Raw genomic sequence first — 22,453 nt, 5'->3', positions numbered from 1 at the left:
AGGCATGAAAACTGCTTGAACTTGAGAGGCGGAGGTTGCAGTGAGCCAAAAAAAAAAAAAAAAAAAAAAGACTTGGTTGCAAAATACATACAAGAATCAACTACTTTCTCAAATACGAGCAAAAATTAATTAGAAAATACATTATGGGACAAAAATATCTAATCAAAAAGCAACTATTAAATAGTTGTTCAACAGCTAAAACAAAATTTAAAACTTTCCTGGAATCCACACGTCCATTTTTAATTGACAGAAAATATTATTTGTATTTATAATGTACTGCATGATGTTTTGAAGTATATAAACGTGAAATGGCTAAGTCTAGCTAATTAACAAATGCATTACTTCACATAGTTACCATTTTTGTGGTGAGAGCACTTAACTTTCTTTGCATTTTCAAGACTATATGATCATTATTTATTGTCATTAAGTATAACTACTGTCATTAACCTTGCCGTACTGTAGATTCTTGAATTTATTTGCTATACCTAACTGTAATTATGTATTTCTTGACCAACATTTCACCATACCCCATTTCCTCCTAACCACCCCAGCCTCTTCTGGTAACTACGATTCTACTCTCTATTTCTACGAGATCAGTTTTTTAAAGTCCATATACAAATGAAATCATGTGGTATTTGTCTTTCTGTGCCTGGCTTATTTCACTTAATATAATGTCCTCCAGGTTCATCCACGGTGTTGCAAATGACAAGATTTCCTTCTTTTTATGGTGGAATAATATTCCATTGTGTATATATTATTCAACATCATACTTAAAGTTCTAGCCAGTTCCAAAAGGCAAGAAAAAGACATAAAAAACATTCAGATTGGAAAGAAAGTAACACGACTGTTTTTATTCACACATAGTTGTTTACACAGGAAATCTCAACAAGTCTACCAAAAACACTGCTAGAGCTAGAAAGCAAATTAAACAAGATTATAGGTTACATATCAGTCTACAAAAAGGTCAGTAGTATTTCTATCCACTAGCAATGAAAAATTTGAAACCAAAGTTTTAAAAAATACTATTTACAATAGCTAAAAAAATTACTTAGGTATAAACGTAGCAAAACTTGTTCAGAATCTGTATACTAAAAAGTACAAAGTATTAAGGGAACATACCAAAGAAGTCCTGAAGAAAGAAATATACAAAACTTGTGGATTGAACTCAGTAAGTTTGAAATAGCAATTTTTCTCCAATCAATATATGGTTTTAACACAATCTCAATCGATATTTATGCATGGGTTCATTGTAGCTATAGAAAATCTTATTCTAATATATACATGGAATACATAAAGGAACTAGTAGTATAGCTTCACTGAAAAAGAAGAGCAGATGTGGAGGACTCACATTATTCAACTCTAAGATATACTATAAAGCCACAGTGTCAAGACAGTATAGTATTGGTACAACATAACCATATAGATCAATGAAATAGAAAAGATATTCTAGAAATAGATTCACTCCAATATTATCACCTGATTTTTGACAAAGATGCAAAGGCAATTCAATGGAGAAAGGGCAGTGTTTTCAACAAATGATGCTAGAACAACTGGCATCCACTAAAAAATTATTCATCAACCTATACTTGCACTATATTAAAAAAAATTAACTCAAATTTAAATTTAAATAATCTAAATATAAAACTGTAAACCATAAAACTATAAAACTCTTAGATGAAAAGAGAAAATCTTTCTGACAGTTTTTATATACAATACCAATATCATAATCTGTAAAAGAAAAACATGATAAGTTAGACTTCATGAAAATGAAAACTTATTTTTCTCTTTTACAGGCACTTTTAACAAAATAAAAAGATCAGCCAGAAACTAGAAAAAAAAATTGCAAACTGCATATCAGATAAAAAGCTTGTATTCAGAATATATAAAGAACTTACAAAACCGAACAATAAAGAAAACCAATCAAATCAAAAAAGAAAATGAGCTGAAGATTTTAACAGATATCTCATCAAAAAAGATTTATGGACGACAAATAAGCTTGTGAAAAGATGCTCAATATCATTAGTTATTATGGAAATGCAAATCAAATGCACAATGAGATACTATTACACACCCAGTAGAATGGTTTAATAAAGAGTAATGACACTACCAAGTTCTAGAAAGAATGGGAAAAAGTATGAACTCTTAAATACTACTGGTGCCTATGTAAAATATCACAGTCACATGGGAAAACATTTTGGTGGTTTCTCATAACCTTAAACATACACATAACATATAAGCCAGAAAACCCACTACAGGTATTTATCCAAGAGAAATAAAAACATTTTTTATACAAACACCTGTATTTGAATGTGTATAAGAGCCCTATTTATAATTGCTATAAACTAGAAATAACCCACATGTCCTTTAATGGATGAGTGAATACATGAACTTGTTAGTAAACCCACATAATGAAATTCTATACAGCAATACAAAAAGGCAAATTCTTAATAAATGCAACAACTTGAAAGGAACTAACATGTATTTTCCTAAATTAAGTAACCCAGTCTCAAAGTTTCCAGTACTGTATAATCTATTTATATAAAATTGGAGAGAAGGCTAAAACATAGAAATGGAGAAAAAACAAGGGTTACCAGAGTCAGAATACAAAGATGACATTATGAGGGAATTCTTTGACAGTGTGGAAATTGTTTTGTACCCTTTCCCTGGTGATGGTTATAAGAAACTGGGTAAGTATAAAAACTCACAGTATTGTATGACAATAGAGTAGATTTTACTCCATAGGAGTATGTTTTCAAAACATTTAAAAAAAAAAAAAAAAAAAAAAAAAAAACCTGTTCTGGAGGCTTTATGTGACTTACACTGGAAGAAAATTCTCAAGATTTAAGAGCACAATAAAATGTTTAAATCCCATGCAACTTAAAGACCGTATGCAAACCTGATGATTAAACACGAATAAATCAAGAAGCTAGAGGAATTCAAGTAGCGAGTATTAAGTAGCAAATGTACACAGGCTCTCTCATAAAGAAACAAATATATGTAAGTGTTTAAAACTCTTCACTGGAGGATCGATCCAAGATGGCCATTTAGGAACAGCTCAGGATTGCTGCTCCCAGTGAAAGCGCAGAGGGTGAGTGGACGCCGCATTTTTATTGCCCACAGACTAGGAAATTCCCAGACGGAGGAGCTCTACAGGTCACCAGCGCGGCTGTCGGCCAGCATGGTTCTGCCGGCCGGCACCGCTGCTTTGCCCCGCGTGGCTGTTTTGTCGGCACCCTGGAGCAGCGGTTCTCCGTACAAAATACACAAGTCCGGGTGCCATTTTGGCTGGCGACTGGAGCCACGGGAAGTTGCCCAGTCCTCTGCTTAAAAAGGGGACTGAGTAGAGAACCAGGACAGTAGATTCCAGGGCAAAAAAAAAAAAAAAAAAAAAAAGCACCAAAACCTCAGTGCCGCTGTTTAAGCCAGTGCAGTGAGTGGCCGCAGGGGAAAACAAACAGACCCCGGTGCCTCTTCAACAGGTGACTGGAACACAAACTTAAAAAAGGAGCTGAGGCAGGGAGCCAGGCGATCAGGCTCAGCTGGTCCCACCCCCACAAAAGAACAGCAACCAGAAACTCTGGATTGAGACTTTCACAGCAAGCGCAGCTGAACCCGGGACGGTCCAGCTCTGTGGGGGAGGGGCGTCCGCCATTACCGAGGCAGCCCACCAGGACAGAGGTAGATGGCCAATGCTGAGGCAGCCCGCCGTTGCTGAGGCAGCCCGCCGTTGCCAAGGCAGCCCGCCATTGCTGAGGCAGCCCGCCGTTGTCAAGGCAACCCGCCACAGCAGAGAGATTCTGCCTCAACAGAGGCGGGCCACCATCGCCAAAGGAGTTCTAACTACACCCATATAAACAGGACTGCAGGGAAGTTCACTTGGCAGCGGGGCGGAGCCCACAGCAGCTCAGCAAAGCCTCTACAGGCCGACAGTGACTAGGCTGCCTCCTTGCTGGGCAGGGCAGGTCTGAAGGAAAAAAAAAAAAAAAAAGAAGGCGGCAGCATAACGGAAACTCATAAATAAAGCCCTAAATCGCTGGGACAGAGCACCTGGGAACAAAAAGCAGTTTATGTGTTCTGCTGCAGCAGACCTAAACGTACCTGCCCAGCAGCTCTGAATGAACAACATTGAATGAACAACATTTATAGGAGCTCACAGCTCACCATTTGAGCTCCTATAAAGAAGAGACTGTCTCCTCAAGCAGTTCCCTGACCCCTACATATCCAAAGAGCCACCTCATAAAGGAGAGATCAGATTGACACTTGGCGGGTATCCTTCTGGGACAAAGATAGCAGAAGAAGAAAACTGGTAACAACCCTTACTGTTCAGCAGCTGCTGCAGGTGAACCCCAGGCAAGCAGGGCCTGGAGTGAACCTCAGCAGACCTACAGCAGAGGGGCCAGACTGTCAGAAGGAAAACCAAGAAACAGAAATAACCTCATCATCAACAAACAGAACGTCAATCTGAAAGATTTGAGACCCAATCTGAAAGCCAGCACCTACAAAGTCGGCAGGTGGGTAAATCCTTAAAGATGGGAAGAAACCAGCACAAAAAGGATGAAAACACCCGAAACCAGAACACCTCTCCTCCTACAAGGGATCACAACTCCTCACCAGCAAGGGAACAAGGTTGGAGGGAGAACGAGTGTGATGAAATGACAGAATCAGACTTCAGAAGGTGGGTAGTAAGAAACTTCTGTGAACTTAAAGAATATGTTCTAACCAAATGCAAAGAAACTAAGAACCTTGAAAAAAGATTTGATGGAATGCTAACGAGAATGGACAAAATAGAAAGGAATATAAGTGAATTGATGGAGCTGAAAAATGCAACACGAGAACTTCGTGAAGCATACACAAGTATCAACAGCCAAATTGACCAAGCAGAAGAAAGGATAACAGAGGTCGGAGATCAACTCAATGAAATAAAACGGGAAGGCAAGACTGGAGAAAAAAGGGTAAAAAGGAATGAACGAAGTCTCCAAGAAATGTGGGACTATGTGAAAAGACCTAATCTACGTTTGATAGGCGTACCTGAATGCGACGAAGAGAATGAATCCAAGCTGGAAAATACTCTTCAGGATATTATCCAGGAAAACTTCCCCAACCTAGCAAGGCAGGCAAACATTCAAGTCCAGGAAATACAGAGAACACCACAAAGATATTCGTCAAGAAGAGCAACCCCAAGGCACATAATCGTCAGATTCACCAGGGTTGAAATGAAGGAGAAAATACTAAGGGCAGCCAGAGAGAAAGGTCGGGTTACCCACAAAGGGAAGCCCATCAGACTCACAGCAGATCTCTCAGCAGAAACCCTACAAGCCAGAAGAGAGTGGAGGCCAATAATCAACATCCTTAAAGAAAAGAACTTTCAACCCAGAATCTCCTATCCAGCCAAACTAAGCTTCATAAGTGAAGGAAAAATAAAATCCTTTGGGAACATGCAAGTACTCAGAGATTTCATCACCAGCAGGCCATCTCTACAAGAGCTCCTGAAAGAGGCTCTACACATATAAAGGAACAACAAGTACCAGCTCAACTAAAGGGCAAAACAGCCAGCTAGCACCAAAATGGCAGTATCAAATTCACACATAACAATATTAACCCTAAATGTTAATGGACTAAATGCCCCAATCAAAAGACACAGACTGGCAAATTGGATAAAAAGACAAAACCCATTAGTGTGCTGTATCCAGGAAACCCAACTCACATGCAAGGATACACAAAGGCTCAAAATAAAGGGATGGAGGAAGATTTACCAAGCAAATGGAGAGCAGAAAAAAGCAGGAGTTGCAATTCTCATCTCTGATAAATTAGACTTTAAAGCAACAAAGATCATAAGAGACAAAGAGGGACATTACATAATGGTAAAAGGACATTACATAATGCATTACATAAATGCAACAAGAAGAGCTAACGATCCTAAATATATACACACCCAATACAGGAGCACCCAGATACATAAGGCAAGTTCTTAATGACTTACAAAGAGACTTAGACTTCCACACAATAATAGTGGGAGACTTTAACACCCCATTGTCAACATTAGACAGATCAACCAGACAGAAAATTAACAAGGATATCCAGGACTTGAACTCAGACCTGGACCAAGCAAACTTAATAGACATTTACAGAACTCTCCATCCCAAATGCACAGAATATACATTCTTCTCGGCACCACATCACACCTACTCTAAAATTGACCACATAATTGGGAGTAAATCACTTCTCAGCAAATGCAAAAGTACGGAAATCGTAACGAACAGTCTCTCAGACCACAGTGCAATCAAGTTAGAACTCAAAATTCAAAAACTAACCCAAAACCGCACAGCTTCATGGAAACTGAACAACTTGCTCTTGAATGTTGACTGGATAAACAATGAAATGAAGACAGAAATAAAGATGTTCTTCGAAACCAACGAGAATGAAGACACAACATACCAGAATCTCTGGGACACATTTAAAGCAGTCTCTAGAGGAAAATATATAGCAATAAGTGCTCACATGAGAAGCAAAGAGAGATCAAAAGTTGACACCCTATTGTCAAAACTGAAAGAGCTAGAGGAGCAAGATCAAAAAAACTCAAAATGTAGCAGAAGACAATAGCTAAGATCAGAGCAGAACTGAAGGAGATAGAGACATAAAAAACCCTTCAAAAAATCAATAAATCCAGGAGCTGGTTTTTTGAAAAGATCAACAAAATAGACCACTAGCCAGATTAATAAAAAAGAAAAGAGAGAATAACAAAATTGATGCAATAAAAAACGATAAAGGGGATATCACCACAGATTCCACAGAAATTCAAACCATCATCAGAGATTATTACAAACAACTCTATGCACACAAACTAATAAACCTGGAAGAAATGAATAAATTTCTGGACACTTGCCTCCACCCAAGCCTAAACCAGGAAGAAGCTGAAACCCTGAACAGACCCATAACAAGGTCTGAATTTGAGGCAGCAATTAAGAGCTTATCACCCAAAAAAAGCCCAGGTCCAGATTCACAGCTGAATTCTACCAGACATACAAAGAGGAGCTGGTACCATTCCTTCTGAAACTATTCCAAACAATACAAAAAGAGGGAATTCTTCCCAAATCATTTTATGACACCAACATCATCCTGATTCCAAAACCCGGCACAGACTCAACAAGAAAAGAAAACTTCAGGCCAATATCCATGATGAACATAGATGCAAAAATCTTCAATAAAATACTGACAAGCTGATTGCAACAGCACATCAAAAAGCTTATCCACCATGATCAAGTAGGCTTCATCCTGGGGATGCAAGGCTGGTTCAACATACGCAAGTCTATAAATGTAATTCACCACATAAACAGAACCAAAGACAAAAACCACATGATTATCTCAATTGATGCAGAGAAGGCCTTTGACAAAATTCAACAGCCCTTTATGCTAAAAACACTCAATAAGCTAGGTATTGATGGAACGTATCTCAAAATAATAAAAGCTATTTATGACAAACCAACAGCCAATATCATACTGAATGGGCAAAAATTGGAACCAATCCCCTTGAAATGTGGCACCAGACAAGGATGCCCTCTTTCACCACTGCTATTCAATATAGTATTAGAAGTTCTAGCCAGAGCAATCAGGCCAGAAAAAGAAATAAAGGCATTCAAACAGGAAAGAAGGAAGTCAAATTGTTTCTATTTGCAGATGACATGATTGTATATCTAGAAGACCCCATCGTCTCAGCCCCAAACCTCCTGAAACTGATAAGCAAGTTCAGCAAAGTCTCAGGATACAAAATCAATGTGCAAAAATCACATGCATTCCTATACACCAATAACAGACTTAAAGAGAGCCAAATCAAGAACAAACTGCCATTCACAATTGCCACAAAGAGAATAAAATACCTAGGAATACAACTAACAAGGAACGTAAAGGACCTCTTCAAGGAGAACTACAAGCCACTGCTCAACGAAATAAGAGAGGACACAAACAGATGGAGAAACATTCCATGTTCATGGTTAGGAAGAATCAATATCGTGAAAATGGCCATACTGCCCAAAGTAATTTACAGATTCAATGCTATCCCCATCAAGCTACCAATGACCTTCTTCACAGAACTGGAAAAAACCACCTTAAACTTCATATGGAACCAAAAGAGAGCCCACATAGCCAAGTCAATTCTAAGCAAAAAGAACAAAGCAGGAGGCATCACATTACTGGACTTCAAACTATACTACAAGGCTACAGTAATCAAAACAGCATGGTAGTGGTACCAAAACAGAGATATAGACCAATGGAACAGAACAGAGGCCTCAGAAACAGTGCAACATATCTACAGCCACCTGATCTTTGACAAACCTGACAAAAACAAGCAATAGGGAAAGGAGTCCCTGTTTAATAAATGGTGTTGGAGAAACTGGCTAGCCATGTGCAGAAAGCAGAAACTGGACCCCTTCCTGACCCCGAACACTAAAATTTACTCCAGATGGATTAAAGACTTAAACATAAGACCTAACACCATAAAAACCCTAGAAGAAAATCTAGGCAAAACCATTCAGGACATAGGTGTAGGCAAGGACTTCATGACCAAAACACCAAAAGCATTGACAACAAAAGTCAAAATAGACAAATGGGACCTAATCAAACTCCACAGCTTCTGCACAGCAAAAGAAACAATCATTAGAGTGAATCAGCAACCAACAGAATAGGAAAAAATTTTTGCAGTTTACCCATCTGACAAAGGGCTGATATCCAGAATTTACAAAGAACTAAAACAGATTTACAAGAAAAAAACTAACAAGCCCATTCAAAAGTGGGCAAAGGATATGAACAGACAATTTACAAAAGAAGATATACATGAGGCCAACAAACATATGAAAAAATGCTCATCATCACTGGTCATCAGAGAAATGCAAATCAAAACTACATTGAGATACCATCTCACACCAGTTAGAATGGCGATCATTAAAAAATCTGGAGACAACAGATGCTGAAGAGGATGTGGAGAAATAGGAACACTTTTGCACTGTTGGTGGGTGTGTAAATTAGTTCAACCATTGTGGAAGACAGTGTGGCGATTCCTCAAGGACCTAGAAATAGAAATTCCATTTGACCTGGCAATCCCATTACTGGGTATATATCCAAAGGATTACAAATCATTCTGCTATAAGGACACGCACACACGAATGTTCATTGCAACACTGTTTACAATAGCAAAGACCTGGAACCAACCCAAATGCCCATCGACGATAGACTGGATAGGGAAAATGTGGCACATATACACCATGGAATATTATGCAGCCATCAAAAACGATGAGTATGGGTCCTTTGTAGGGACATGGATGAACCTGGAAACCATCATTCTCAGCAAACTGACAGAAGAGCAGAAGATCAAACACCGCATGTTCTCACTCATAGGTGGGTGTTGAACAATGAGAACACATGGACACAGGGAGGGGAGCACTACACACTGGGGTCAGTTGGGGGGAAATAGGGGAGGGACGGTGGGGGGTGGGGAGCTGGGGAGAGATAGCAAGGGGAGAAATGTCAGATGTAGGTGATGGGGAGGAAGGCAGCAAAGCACACTGCCACGTGTGTACCTATGCAACAATTTTGCATGTTCTTCACATGTACCCCAAAACCTAAAATGCAATAAAATAAATAAATGGGAAAAAAAAATAAAAAAAAAATAAAACTCTTCACTGCCACCCAGGGATGGGAGAGCGTAGAAAATATGAAAATCTAAAAGAGAGAATGTACATTCAGTGAAAGAGATACAAGAGTAACCTAGCCTCTGCTGCAAATGAAGGGTGTGGTAATTTTCCAAGTGAAATAACCTCAATATTGTCTTCAGTGCAGCTGTGTCTAAACACTACTTGGAATAGAATACCAATATTCATCAATACCTCTTCAATGGCACCTGCAGAAATTCTGTGACCTGCAACATTTATTACATCATCCATTCGAGACATAACATACACATAGCCTTCTTCATCCATGTAACCAGCATCCATGGTATCATAATATCCCTGAAAACAAGAATAAATAATGTTTGATTAGTATGTACTGTTAAATAATGTAATCGTTTTAAACTTGGTAAAATATACAATGTAATGAAATAGGTTTGCTGTGAGCATTTGCCTTTTTTCATAATCAGACTAGGAAATTAAACTACTTGTTATCTGGGAAGTGTACTAGAATCTGTTTCCTTCTCTAACAGCCAAGAATAAGTTAAAGTGTTTTTAGAGATGTTTAAGAGTTCGGATATAGAGTGGTAAAGTTTATGATCCCAATTTCTTCTTTTTAATGGAGAAGTAATAGCTCAATACTAATTTTAATATACTTTGGTATTGCAAAGTAATTCTTTGATACATTTCTTCTTTAATTGTATTAATTTTTAAAAGTGTTAAAGCTCCCAATGAATAATTTCACAATACAGCATTAGTTTATTAATATGGGTTAAGATCACACTCAAGCTTCAGTGAAATTTAATAGTGAGTATGAAATTTTATTTTTAGTCACTCAAATTAGAACATTTTTGCTGGTCTAGAAATCACAGTAGAATAAGAATAATGAAGAATAAGAAGTAGAAAAATATTATTTTTCCTAATGCTTCTTAGTTATTTTGAACCTATGTTTATGAGCATGGACTTTAGTGCAAATCCTGGAAAGCTACTATTGTATTTCTTAGACTTTCTGAGATTCAGTATTCTCATCCATTAAAGGGAATAATGAGCTCTGCTTTATAAAGCTTCTGTGAAACATACATGAAACAGTGTATAAAAATGAAAGAGGACAGACTTGGACACATCATGAGCTCTCAATAATTTTATTGCAATTAATACTTTTATTAATATTAGATAGGCAAACCAGAGTAGCAGTTAAGGGCATGAACTCTCGAGCCCAACTATTCTGGTTCAAGTCTCAGTTCCGTCACTTCTCACCTATGTGAACTCAAGGGAAGTTACTCAACCCTTCGGTGCTGCTGTTATTAATTTCTCAAATAAGAGGTTTGAGATCAGGTAAACAGACATAGAGTACAGAGTCACTTCACATAGTTTAGCCATAAACAGGGGCTTTGAGGGAGCTTTTAGTATTAAAGGTGATCATGTTAAAACCACATGCACATATCATTTGCCATTGTCAAGCTATAATCAATCATGTCACCACCTGCTCTCTGACGATTTAACTGTTTCCCTGTCAGGCAGATAGATTGGGCTTACTTGAGTTAACTATACTGACAAATTATCCCTGCCACACTCTATCAGGGCATGTTTAATCTTGGCTATTGAGGTCATTCAATGCTGCCATTTCTTTCTAAAGAAAGATATTTTAATTCTTGTCATTTGTCCAGTTGATTAGTTTATCTGTCCTTCGCTAACAAATAATAAAGATAAAATGCTAAATACTTTGGCAAACTTTTTTAGTAAAATTCTGAATGATTGGAATTTTTAAAATAGTAAGTATGAAATTTAATTTTTAATCACTCAAAGTAGAACATTTTTGCTGGTCTAGAAATCAGAGAATAAGAATAATGAAGAAAAATAAGTAGAAACAATATTATTTTTTCCTAATGCTTCTGAGTTATTTTGATACCTATGTTTATGAGCATGGACTTTAGTACAAATCCTGGAAAGCCACTATTGTGTTTCTTAGATTTTCTGAGACTCAGTATTCTCATCAGAATATCTAAAGCTGAGCTATTACTCAGTATTCTCATTTTAGTAAAAATCATTCAGAATTTTACATAGTGAAAAATTAGGACCAGGTGTCCCTGTTGTGGGGGCAGTAGAGGGACAACAGAAAGATGATGTGAGCAGACCCTGATGTGTTTATCATGAAATGCTGTTATAAACATAACACACGTTGTCATGGAGTACAAAGTTTCACACAATGACAGAATGTGAAACAGGAAGGCACTTTTGTTACCCAGAACACTGGGTGTGGGACTTTCAGTACAGTTTCTGTCCTTTATCTGTATTTTTAAAATGAGATTTTAAAGTAAAGACCTCAGAGGACATTTGAGAAATGGTGTCAAAAATAGATGAAGAAATGGAAAAATACGACTTCTGGGCAAGCTAAATGGATTTTGCTCATATAACCAATAAAAGAAGAGGTTAAGGATTCTTAATCACATTCTATAATTCTGATTTGTTGCCTCTTGTCTGTTGGTACAGAGGAATCCAGTAGAAGAAACAATATAAAAAGTCCAAAAAACATTTTTATGTAACAAAAACATTCCTGATACTGAGGACTATTAAATTCCAGGAAAAGCTGTTAAGAAAAACAAAGAAATTTCTATGTCCAGAGACTGACAATAAGTGTAAACATGACTTATGTAGATAATTGTAAGTTGGGCATTCTTATCCTTGAGAGCTGGAAACTAGTCCAGATAACCTTTAAAAGTTTCTTTTTGATCTATGATTGTAGGAGCAAGTTTCTCAATTTAACAGGCAAGAATTATAGAAAAGTACATAAGAAGACAAAAAAAAGCATATTAAGGTTCTTACGGGAAATTTTTCAAAGTATAAACGCTTGAATGCTTCCTGATTCTTCCAGAGTCCTGAAAAAGCCCCAGGTGGCAATGGCAACCTTATATAAAAACAGAGACGTTAAAATTATGATGAAAGTGGTGATAAAGACAGGTTGATTAGAACTATTATTTTTCTAGCGTGATGGATAATTACAGTTCAAATCCCGCACTGAAATATAATTCCTAAATCTGGACAGATGTCTAATCGAGGTTTATGTAGCTGATCACTGTACAGCAGAATTGTTGAAGAATGACTTTAGTCTCTGGAAAGTTCACAAAAGGCACAAATATGTGGAATTCAAATAATTATTAACAATAATCATTGTTTCAATGAAAGGCATACTTGTCAAAAAGAACCAAAATATGTGTCACTGAATTACTAAGAAAACGATTCTTTCACCATTGAATAGTTATTTTTTTGAAGTACCAAGGTGTCATCTTTGCCCGTCTCTTTGTGTAATAGAATATTCTAATTAAGAACCCAGTGTACAAACTTATTTTCATAATCACTGTCCCTCCATCCTCTGGGAATTCTTTCTGCTTCCTCTTTTTTCTTTCCATAATCATCCAGACCCATGGGATTTCTCACTTCTATAAACACACGGAAATCCTTCAGTATATAAAATACACGGAACTACGCATCTTTTGTTTTCAGGAAACTTTCTCCTTATACTTCTTTCATTTAAAGTGTCAAACAGGAGTTTTGTTTATGGCAAGGGCTTAACCTCATAGATTTATTTATTTATATATGTATGTATGTATCTATGTACGTATGTATGCATGTATGTATCTATCTATGTTTACATAAATAAAAGAAATTCTCATATTTGTTCCTTGTAGGAAGTACCCGCTATCTATCTGTCTGTCTGTCTGTCTATCTATCTATCTTTCTTTCTTTCCATAAATAAATGAAGCTCTCATATGTGGTCCTTGCAGGAAGTGCCTGCTAACAAAGACAACTGTTCAAATCGCTTTCTGAACACAGAAACCTTCTCGATACTTTAGTTTGGAATTTTCAATACTGTATAAACTTAGGGGCTTTCAAAATCATATTTACACAACAAAAAAAATAAAAGGTACTAAATGGATTTGTAAATGTGTGGCTTTGATGCCAAGAAAATTGAAAACGTAGTAGAGATGGCTACTGTCCACATAAGACAACATCACACACACTCCCCACGGCAGTGTTTGCGAGTCTCACAGCACAAAAGAAAGTAGTGTGGTCACATGGCCACCTCAACATTAGAACTTCATGGCACTGACTTTTTTTCTCACATTCTGTCAGGAACAAAATGCTGTTACAAATGGAAGCAGCTGCTGATGCCTCCCTGGGCAGCGCAGCAGATAGGCCCATTTCTATAACGTCCAGCCTGCCAGTAGTGATCCTGGGGTGAACTTCTCCCTTGCTAGATGCTCTTTATTTAAAATTATTTTAAGACAGAGGAAATATGTTACATCAGCATTTCTGGACTTCATGTTACATAAAATGCACGTGAAGGTATTTTGTAATCCGTGAAATAATCCAAAGAAATGTTGTTGTGTTGTTGCTATTGCTGTTATTATTGCTGTTTGCTAAATCTGTATGAAGGCAATAGGTTGAAGCCAATAATCACTTCAGGTTCTTTAACTGAGCTTACTATGTAAATATTTGCAAATAACTATATAGATAATTCACTTCATCAGTTTTTGTTAATATTTTACAGAAAAATGTAAAATCATCGATTTTTAAATACTGAAATATAATATGACTATAACAACTACTAAAACTCTATTTAGCAGCACTTCCAGGATGCTGAAGGTGAAGAAGTGAAGAGGACCCTAGGAAAAAGTGGCAAATTGTATGCCAATACGGGCAGCAAAAGATAACATTAGTGAGTGAAGTAAACTGTATATAAAATAAATGATAATAAACCTGACAAAGATGCATTCTGCTTGCATATTAAATAAGAGAAAATTTTCAGTTGCTCCCAAGAAATATATCACAATATATGGGGTTTTTCTGAATTTCATGGTGCCATTTTTGACATATACCTGGGTATTGGAAATTATTTCTCTACTATACTAAAGAAAAAGAAGAGGTATCTGTGATAATCAATGGCAAACAACATTTCTTATGGATTGAGGGCAACAGAGAGTGGTGGAGTCTGAAGCAAATTACAGTGCACATGCCAGGTACAATGAGAACAGCTGTTTAATTCCACCTGATTGCTGATATACAGGAATGCTGATCCATATATCTGAGCAGCCCATGACAAGATTTATGCATATCAAAAAACATATATTAAACAGTCATTTTTTTCCCATTTTACCTACCCCAAATCAAACATTTTGGTCCACCAGCATCAACACACTATCTGCTCATAGCAGAGACTCCTGTTAGTAATCCTACCTAAATGAGTTAGTATTTGGTGCTTTGTACATGAGCTGAGTGTCCAGGTAGCCTAGTATGAACCTAATTCAGAGTGTTTACACAGGACCAAGAGGATAGCATTTTATAGAAAGAATGTTACAGAGAGAAAGAGAAAATCTCACACTTTCCAGAAGTCAGTTAGGTTTGCAACCTCTATTTTTAAAAGAAGATGCCCTGCTAACCTGTATTTCTTCTTGCTTCTCAAGAAAAAACATGGTGCTAGCAATTTATAGCAAATAGAGTATATTCTTATAATTAATTGATGCCTACAGGATGGAAGCATAGCGGTAGCCATCTCTCAGAAAAAAATAAGCCTTAAGGACACCGGCTTCCAGAGATGTTGCACCAAACTTTAAATATGTGCACAACGTTTCTGAAGAACAAGGAAACTACACATTTTCATACCATCTCCCATTCTTACAAGAAAGATCTGGATAAGTTTATATATATACCTGTAGAACCTGGGAATTAAGAATAACACAGTATAGGGTGTATGAACACTGTGGACTCTTTGAACTCCCAGAAATTTAATATAAAACTTGACTGTTTCCTAGGAGAGTTTTTGGCTTTCATCCAGTTATTGGAAGGTTGGTAACACTCGCCAAATATTAAAACCTCTGTTCAATGGAAAGCCCAACCTAAAATGTACTTCAGTGGTAAAAATTGGTCATCCTAAGCATATCTGAAAGTATCTTTAATCTTAATCATTAAGAATAGAAAATATCAGCATTTCACTTTCTCTTTGGAATTAAAGCCACCCTTACAGAGGGACATCATATGTCTAGTTGGTTCCCTTTGGATTATAGAGGTTATTGCTGTTAAATATGACACATGGTGCTGGGAGATGACAGGGAAGAGAATAAGAAAAAGAATGAGAAATGGGGGAAAAAGTAAGAGATAAAATGAGAAGGATGAGGTCCCAGAATAGCAAAAGGGCAAAAGTAGGTGCTGGTATTATTCAAATCATCTTGTAGAGGCATCTAACAAAGAATTCAATATAAGTAGTGTGGTGCAGACATTTTGTACAAAAGAAAACATGAGAAAGGAGTGAGCTCAAAGAATCTGACATGCAGAAAGTGATCTATGATTTCAATCTTGAATAGGTTCATGAAGCTGAAAAAGGAATAAGAAAGACACTTCATGCTGTGTGACCAACATTCCTGAACCCTTCCTTCCCTCCATCTATTTCTTCTGTTTCATTTATTCTTTCCATTCAGTCAGTTAACCAGCAAATAGATAATGATTTCTTAAAATATATAAGGTACAGCAATAAGGGCTTGAAAAAATAAAGTGGATAATGAGCACGCAAGTATAAATAGCCTGCTCAATCTAATCAACACTTACAGTGTGTGTGTGTGTGTGTGTGTGTGTGTGTGTAAATATTTCTCAAAATTATGAATAGGTGTGATGGCTAATTCTAAGCATCAATTTAGCTTGCCCAGGGTACCCAGATATTTGGTCAAGCATTTTAGGTGTTTCTGTGCAGGTATTTTTTGGAAGAAATTAACATTTAAATCAGTAGACTTAGGGTAAATCAGATTATCCTCCATAATGTGAATGAGCTTCATCCAATTAGTTGAAGGCCTTAATAGAAAAAAAGTCTGACCTCCCAGGTGGAAGAGGGGATTCTGCCTTCAGGCTCAAACTCCAACTTTTCCTGGGTCTTCAGCCTACTGGCCTGTCCTGCAAATTTTATACTTGCTAGCCTTCACAACTGCATAAGCTAATTCACTGAAACAAATATTTCTCCCTCTCTATACGTGTGTGTGTGTGTGTGTGTGTGTGTACACATCCTATTGGTTCTATTTCTTCAGAGAACCCTAATTAGTACAATAGGACATGTTAAAGCCACGTTGCCAAATGCTTTTAAAAAACAAAAGATGTAATTGGACCTTTGTTCTAGGAAGAATACTGAAGCAGGTGTGATGAACTGGATAACAAGAATCCACAGTAAGAGGATGAAAATTAAATGTGAGGGATGAAGAAAAGAGAAGAATCAAAGCTGACTCTAAAGTTTCTATTCTAGATTAATAGTGATGCCAACACAAAGAGTGTAATGCAATAAAAGCAGTATTTTCAGGAGAGGTGGCATTTTGGGATTTGTAAAAGTAGATAGGTGACATAGAATTTGGTGAGATACTGAGTTTTAGCAACCTGTGGCTATCAAGTAATGTGTTAATAAATACATGTCTGAAATCAGAAGGGAGATGAGCCTGGGTGGATATATTGATATGCTCACGATCTGTAGCTAGATAATTACAGAAATCTTAGAAATTGGTGAGATGATTCAGGGAGAGAGTATAAAAGAGGGAAAAGAACTCTAAGGCCAAACCCCAGTGTTAAAGAATTATCAAAGAAAAAAACGCCACTGAGCCAAAAAAAAAAAAAAAAGAAAGAAAGAAAGAAAATCAGGGATATATGAGATTCAGGAAAACGTACTTTCTAAAAAGCCACTAGAATAGAGTTTTAATAATAACCAAGTATTAAACAAGGTCAAATGAAGTATAAATTTTGTTTGAAAGTGGATGCAGTGATGGTCATGGAACTCAGTAATTAAGTTGCTCTGAATTTTCTCACAATTGCCATTTCATTGGAGTAGGGGAAGCAACAGCTGGAATGATTAAGGAATAAACAGGAAGTAGGAGCAGTAAGGTTAGACTATACTTTTTAAAAATCAGGTGACTGGAAGGAGATGTTTATGTCAGTGGCTTAATGCACAGAGGCAGGTTGATTTAGGATGAGAAAAATTAGAGCAGAAGTAACCAGTGGAGAGAACGCACAGAGATTTGAACAGTAGAGAAGAAAACACCAGAGGAATTATTCAATCGCCTTATTCATTCATTTATTTATTTATGTGTTAACACATACATTCATTTTCTTCCTTCAATCAATATTTGTTAGGTGTTTGGTATTCCTCATGCACTGTGCTACACACTAATTAAACAGGATATAAACTATGGTCACAGACATATGGAGATCCAAGTATTTTGTGAGCTACAAGAAGAAGAAATTTGGTATTTTTAGAATACAGATAGGGAGGACAGTGAATGATGTCTACTCCATTAGGTTAATGAAATAATATCGAATGCAACCATTCAAGTGTTCATCAGGCGAACTTTACAGAAGGTGGTTAAACTCTGCTCTGCCAGTAGCACTTGGAAGAGAAGTTTTTATTCCTATGCAAGGTGTGAACCTGCTGTGAATAGCATGTGTGTTTGTCCCAAGTTCTTTCTGAGATGCTTTCAGAAAACTACTTCATTATTCACAAGTCTAACTGAGGATCAGGATAAAAAGCAAGACATGAAATTGCAATTGGTAATTTGTAGAATAAAATAAGAATATGCTTTCTGTTCCTCGCTAACAAGATGTGGTATGTTACAAAATCAGATGTGGTAATTTGAATATTGATTGAATATTGAAAAGGATCTCTAAAGAGAGACTCCTAAAGGAAACTATACAATAGTCCTAAAGAAAAGGGGGGAAAAAACGATTCAGAATTGGAAGCATTTGTTTTTATACACACATACTGACAGACACACACACACACACACACACACACACACACACACACACACACACACACTCTCTCTCTCTCTCTCTCTCTCTCTCTCTCTCTCTCTCTCTCTCTCTCTCTCTCAGTAGTTCCCCTTTATCTACATGGAATGTGTTCCAAGACTCCCAGTGGGTGCCTGAAAGCATGGTAGTACTGATCCCTAAATATGTTTTTCCTATATATACATAGCTATGATAAAGTATAATTTAGAAATTAGGCACAGTAAGAGATGAACAGCAACAACATCAAAATAGAGCACTTAGAACAATATGCCAGCATCACTACTATTGCGCTTTAGGGCCATTGTTAAGTAAAATAAAGGTTAGTTGTACACAAGAACTGCAACACCTTGACAGCTGATTTGATAACCAAGACGGCTACTAAGTGGCTAAAAGGCAGTAGCACAGACAACATGGGTGCACTGGACAAAGGGCTGAGTCACATCCTGGCAAGACTAAGCGGGACAGTACAAGAATTCATCACCTACTCCTGGTGTGCAATTTAAAACATGTGAGTTATTTATTTCTAAAATCTTCCATTTAATAATTTCGGACCGTGGTCCACCACGGGTAACTGAAATTGCACGAAGTGAAACTACATATGATAGGGACTGCTGTGTGTGCATATGTGTGTGTGTGTGTATTATGTGTGTACACACACACACACACACACACACACATGCAAACATGTGAGAAGAAAATGTGATCAGTGAATGAAAACATGGAAAAAGAGTCAGTAAGATCCAGATAGACATTAGGTACATATGAGCTACAGCAGGCTTTTTTTTTTTTTTGCAATATTCCAAATTAACATCTTTCTACTTATTGCTAAGGATTATTACACATTAAGTGAAGATCTTTTTTCTGGAACAATGGGTGCACTGGGGCTCCTTTTCTAAAGTTACAGAGAAATAACTTTTTTAACGTAGTTACAAGAATGTAAAAGTGTGTTGTATTGGCAGAAGGAAGGGAAAGATGCAAAAAATACTAAGAAATGAACTAGTTAATACCTATACTCACCCTTCAAATTTGAAAGCAAATGCTACCACCCTTGATGCCTTGCCCAACTCTGCCAAGCAGAGTGAAAGATGGCGTTGGTACAACTCATCCAATTATGAATTGAGAGTTCTCTTAGAGAATTTCTTTTCCTAAAAGACCATTCTGAAGGGGAAAGGTGAATAACTGAGGCAGCAGTGATACCCATGTGGGAAGGGAAGCAGAGTGCTGAGAAATCCATAAACAGCTAGGTCAGGAAAAAGGATGTCCATCACCCTAGAAGGTAACACATTCCTGGCCAATCTGAAATATTAAAATCCAAGATGCCTCCTAGCATAGAAAAAAGATGGTCTATATTCACTGCTCCATTTGGAATTTCCATAGCAAAAGAAATAAATTGAAACTAGTTCCCCAGAGAGATCTGGGTTAAATCCCAACTTTGCACTGTCAGTATTTCCTATGGTGTCCTTAGGATTTTCAGATTTTTACATGAAGTTACTTTTTATCTCCCCACAAGAGACCGAACATAATTTCTTTCCCTCGGAGCAGACAAAAGACTAGGTAATAATGTGAGCTCCAGCTGTGCAACTACTAATGTTGCATAATCTCTCATGTCTAGAATGAGGAAGATAATGTCTGTCCATTGCCTACCTCCTAGTGATGTTATAAGGCTAATAAAATATCATACTCCAAACTGTATATGAGATTTAGAAAGGAACAGGATTATAAGTATGTGACATGCTTAGTTATACGCAAAGGATACCTGAATGAAAAGAAAGCTTCCCTGGCTCTTTCCCAAGATGGCAACACAGTGACTGTATCACTCAAAGCTGTAAACGTGTGAACAGATATCGTTAACCATATCTGAAGAATGAGAAATTGGCAGGCACTAAAGTAAAAGCCACTGGGACAATCCCATACAACTCCCTCACACCCCACTCACTATTGCCTCCAGGGCACAGCACAGGGTGAACTGGCCACATTTCCAATAGCAACAGCGGATCCGGTCAGAGAAAAATGTTTGCCCATCAGAGAGAAAGAGCCAGAGACCTATGGCTTTAATAACAGTGAGCCTGTGCTACAGAGAAAGGCAATTGCAGTTAAAATTTTCTTTCATGCCCTGTTCTCTGTTGCCTGGAAATTACTGACTCATAGTTTTATTTCTGCACTTTGGAGCTCTAGACGCAATTGTAGGAACACCTTCTAAAATTCATGAGTGTTTTGTATTCATAGGAATTCAGATACCATAACTTTCCTACTAAATTAACTGCCTGGAATAGGTTTCCAAATCAAAAGAATTTTCTAACATTCATGTGGACATGAAGTTCTCTCTTCTACTAGAAGGATAAATTCTATGAATGAAAATCATCTAATAAAACACGAAAACTGCAGGATTCCTTTTTATTACATTCTAAGGCGTATGGTAGTTTAGGAATTGCTAAAATGGCCACCTCCTTCTAGTCAAGGGGTCCCCAGGAGAACAAAGCAGTGATTTTCAGAATGCCATAAAAAAGAATGTAGAAAAATCTAAGTGGGTCAAAGGGTTTTTTTGGTTTTTGTTTACTTGTTTCCATGTATTACTATTTCTAAATGTGAACTTACACAAATGAGTCATCAGATATGTAATGTGAAATGTTACAGATATTAAATATAAAATGATCCTACACATACTGCATGCAGCCATTGGGATATGTGAATAATTTTCAGGTTGATAAGTTAGGGTGGAATGGCTGCTGGCAATGTGGGTTTCAAAAGGAAATTCTTGCTCTCATAGATAAAATGAGTTCCGAAAAAAGGTTTCAAAATATGTTCTGTGAAAGAGAGAAATCTTGGTGGTAACCTTTGTTTCCTGATTATTTCTACCTTATCTTACCTTTCTAATAAAAAATTTATAATATATTCAAATATCTAGTTTCACTGTTAACCTAAGAGAGGAATCAAATTCTACTGTTTGTCATATTACATCATCAAATAATTTATAATTAAATCTCAGAAACCTAGATCTGTGCAATAAAATTATCTTAGGAATACAGAGGGGAAAATAATTGTGAATTAGTGACTATCTAAACCATAGAATGCTTTAAGGCAATAGTTGTGTTACTTTTAAGTATTTGAAATAACACTAATGGCTATAAGAAAAAATTACAGTTTATGTAGGACACTGCTATATTTTATTATCTCTGAATGGATGGGGGATGAAGTATCCCATAATGAGAGTGATAAAACCCATGAGGAGTTTAAAACTGTGCTGGCATCAAATACCACCTCTGAAATCTTGCAACAGGTTGTGGAAGATGGAATAGATGACTCACAAAGTTAGGAGGTTATATAAAAATGTATGCTGCTAAAGTGCTTCGAAAAGCTCTCAAAAACCATGTTATTCCCTAAGCAAGCTAAACATCCACCCACAATCATGTTCAAATTACTAATTTCTTTGACAAGTTTCCCTTCTCCTGCTGCTTTTCCTTTGAACAGGTCAAATTTGAACCAGCTCTATGTCAATACAGATTCTGTTTCAGAGAATTGTGAATAAAAATGAAATGTTCAATATTTAATTTTTTCATCTTGTTGGATATGTTTTCTTAAAATGGAAACTTTTAACAAAGTAATATAGTGCTTACATGTTTACTGATAATAGCATGAGAAGAATTATATCATAACGTGCGTTTTCTATTAGCTTTCTATAAAGTTAAAATGTCTCTACCTGAACAAATATCTTATTTTAACTACTGCTTTTCATGTAATTTTCATAGAATTTAAAATATCTTCTTTACAGGAAGCAATCTTATGCCAATCTAAGAATGCCAAGCAATAAGAGTTCTTTTGATTTCCAATAGAAATAAATAGGAAAGCAAATAACTTAAAACCTGATATACAATGTTCTGTATTTATAGTAGCTCAGTGTGGTGAATTCTACTACTAACCTCTATCCGTAAAGATGTCAATATCATGCTAATCAGAGGGACTAAAGCAACTTCTCTATCAATTATTAA

The 22,453-nt window shown here is 36.7% G+C and overlaps 1 protein-coding gene across 1 annotated transcript in view; it reads right to left on the bottom strand.

The window, feature by feature from the left end:
• Positions 1-22,453, bottom strand: part of ACSS3 (acyl-CoA synthetase short chain family member 3) — a 161,131-nt gene that overhangs the window by 16,467 nt on the left and 122,211 nt on the right. The window contains exons 12-13 of the mRNA XM_032296849.1: positions 12,480-12,561; positions 9,876-9,998 (exon numbers count right to left, since the gene is read on the bottom strand). Of these exons, the coding sequence (XP_032152740.1) occupies positions 9,876-9,998; positions 12,480-12,561 (205 nt within the window). The remainder of the gene's footprint in view (positions 1-9,875; positions 9,999-12,479; positions 12,562-22,453) is intronic.

The sequence above is a fragment of the Sapajus apella genome, unplaced genomic scaffold (genome assembly GCF_009761245.1).
Source record: "Sapajus apella isolate SASKATOON/1434 unplaced genomic scaffold, GSC_monkey_1.0 scaffold2, whole genome shotgun sequence".
NCBI classification, from domain to species: domain Eukaryota; kingdom Metazoa; phylum Chordata; class Mammalia; order Primates; family Cebidae; genus Sapajus; species Sapajus apella.
The sequence above is the reverse complement of the archived record's forward strand: the minus strand, read 5'-3'. Positions and strand labels throughout refer to the sequence as shown.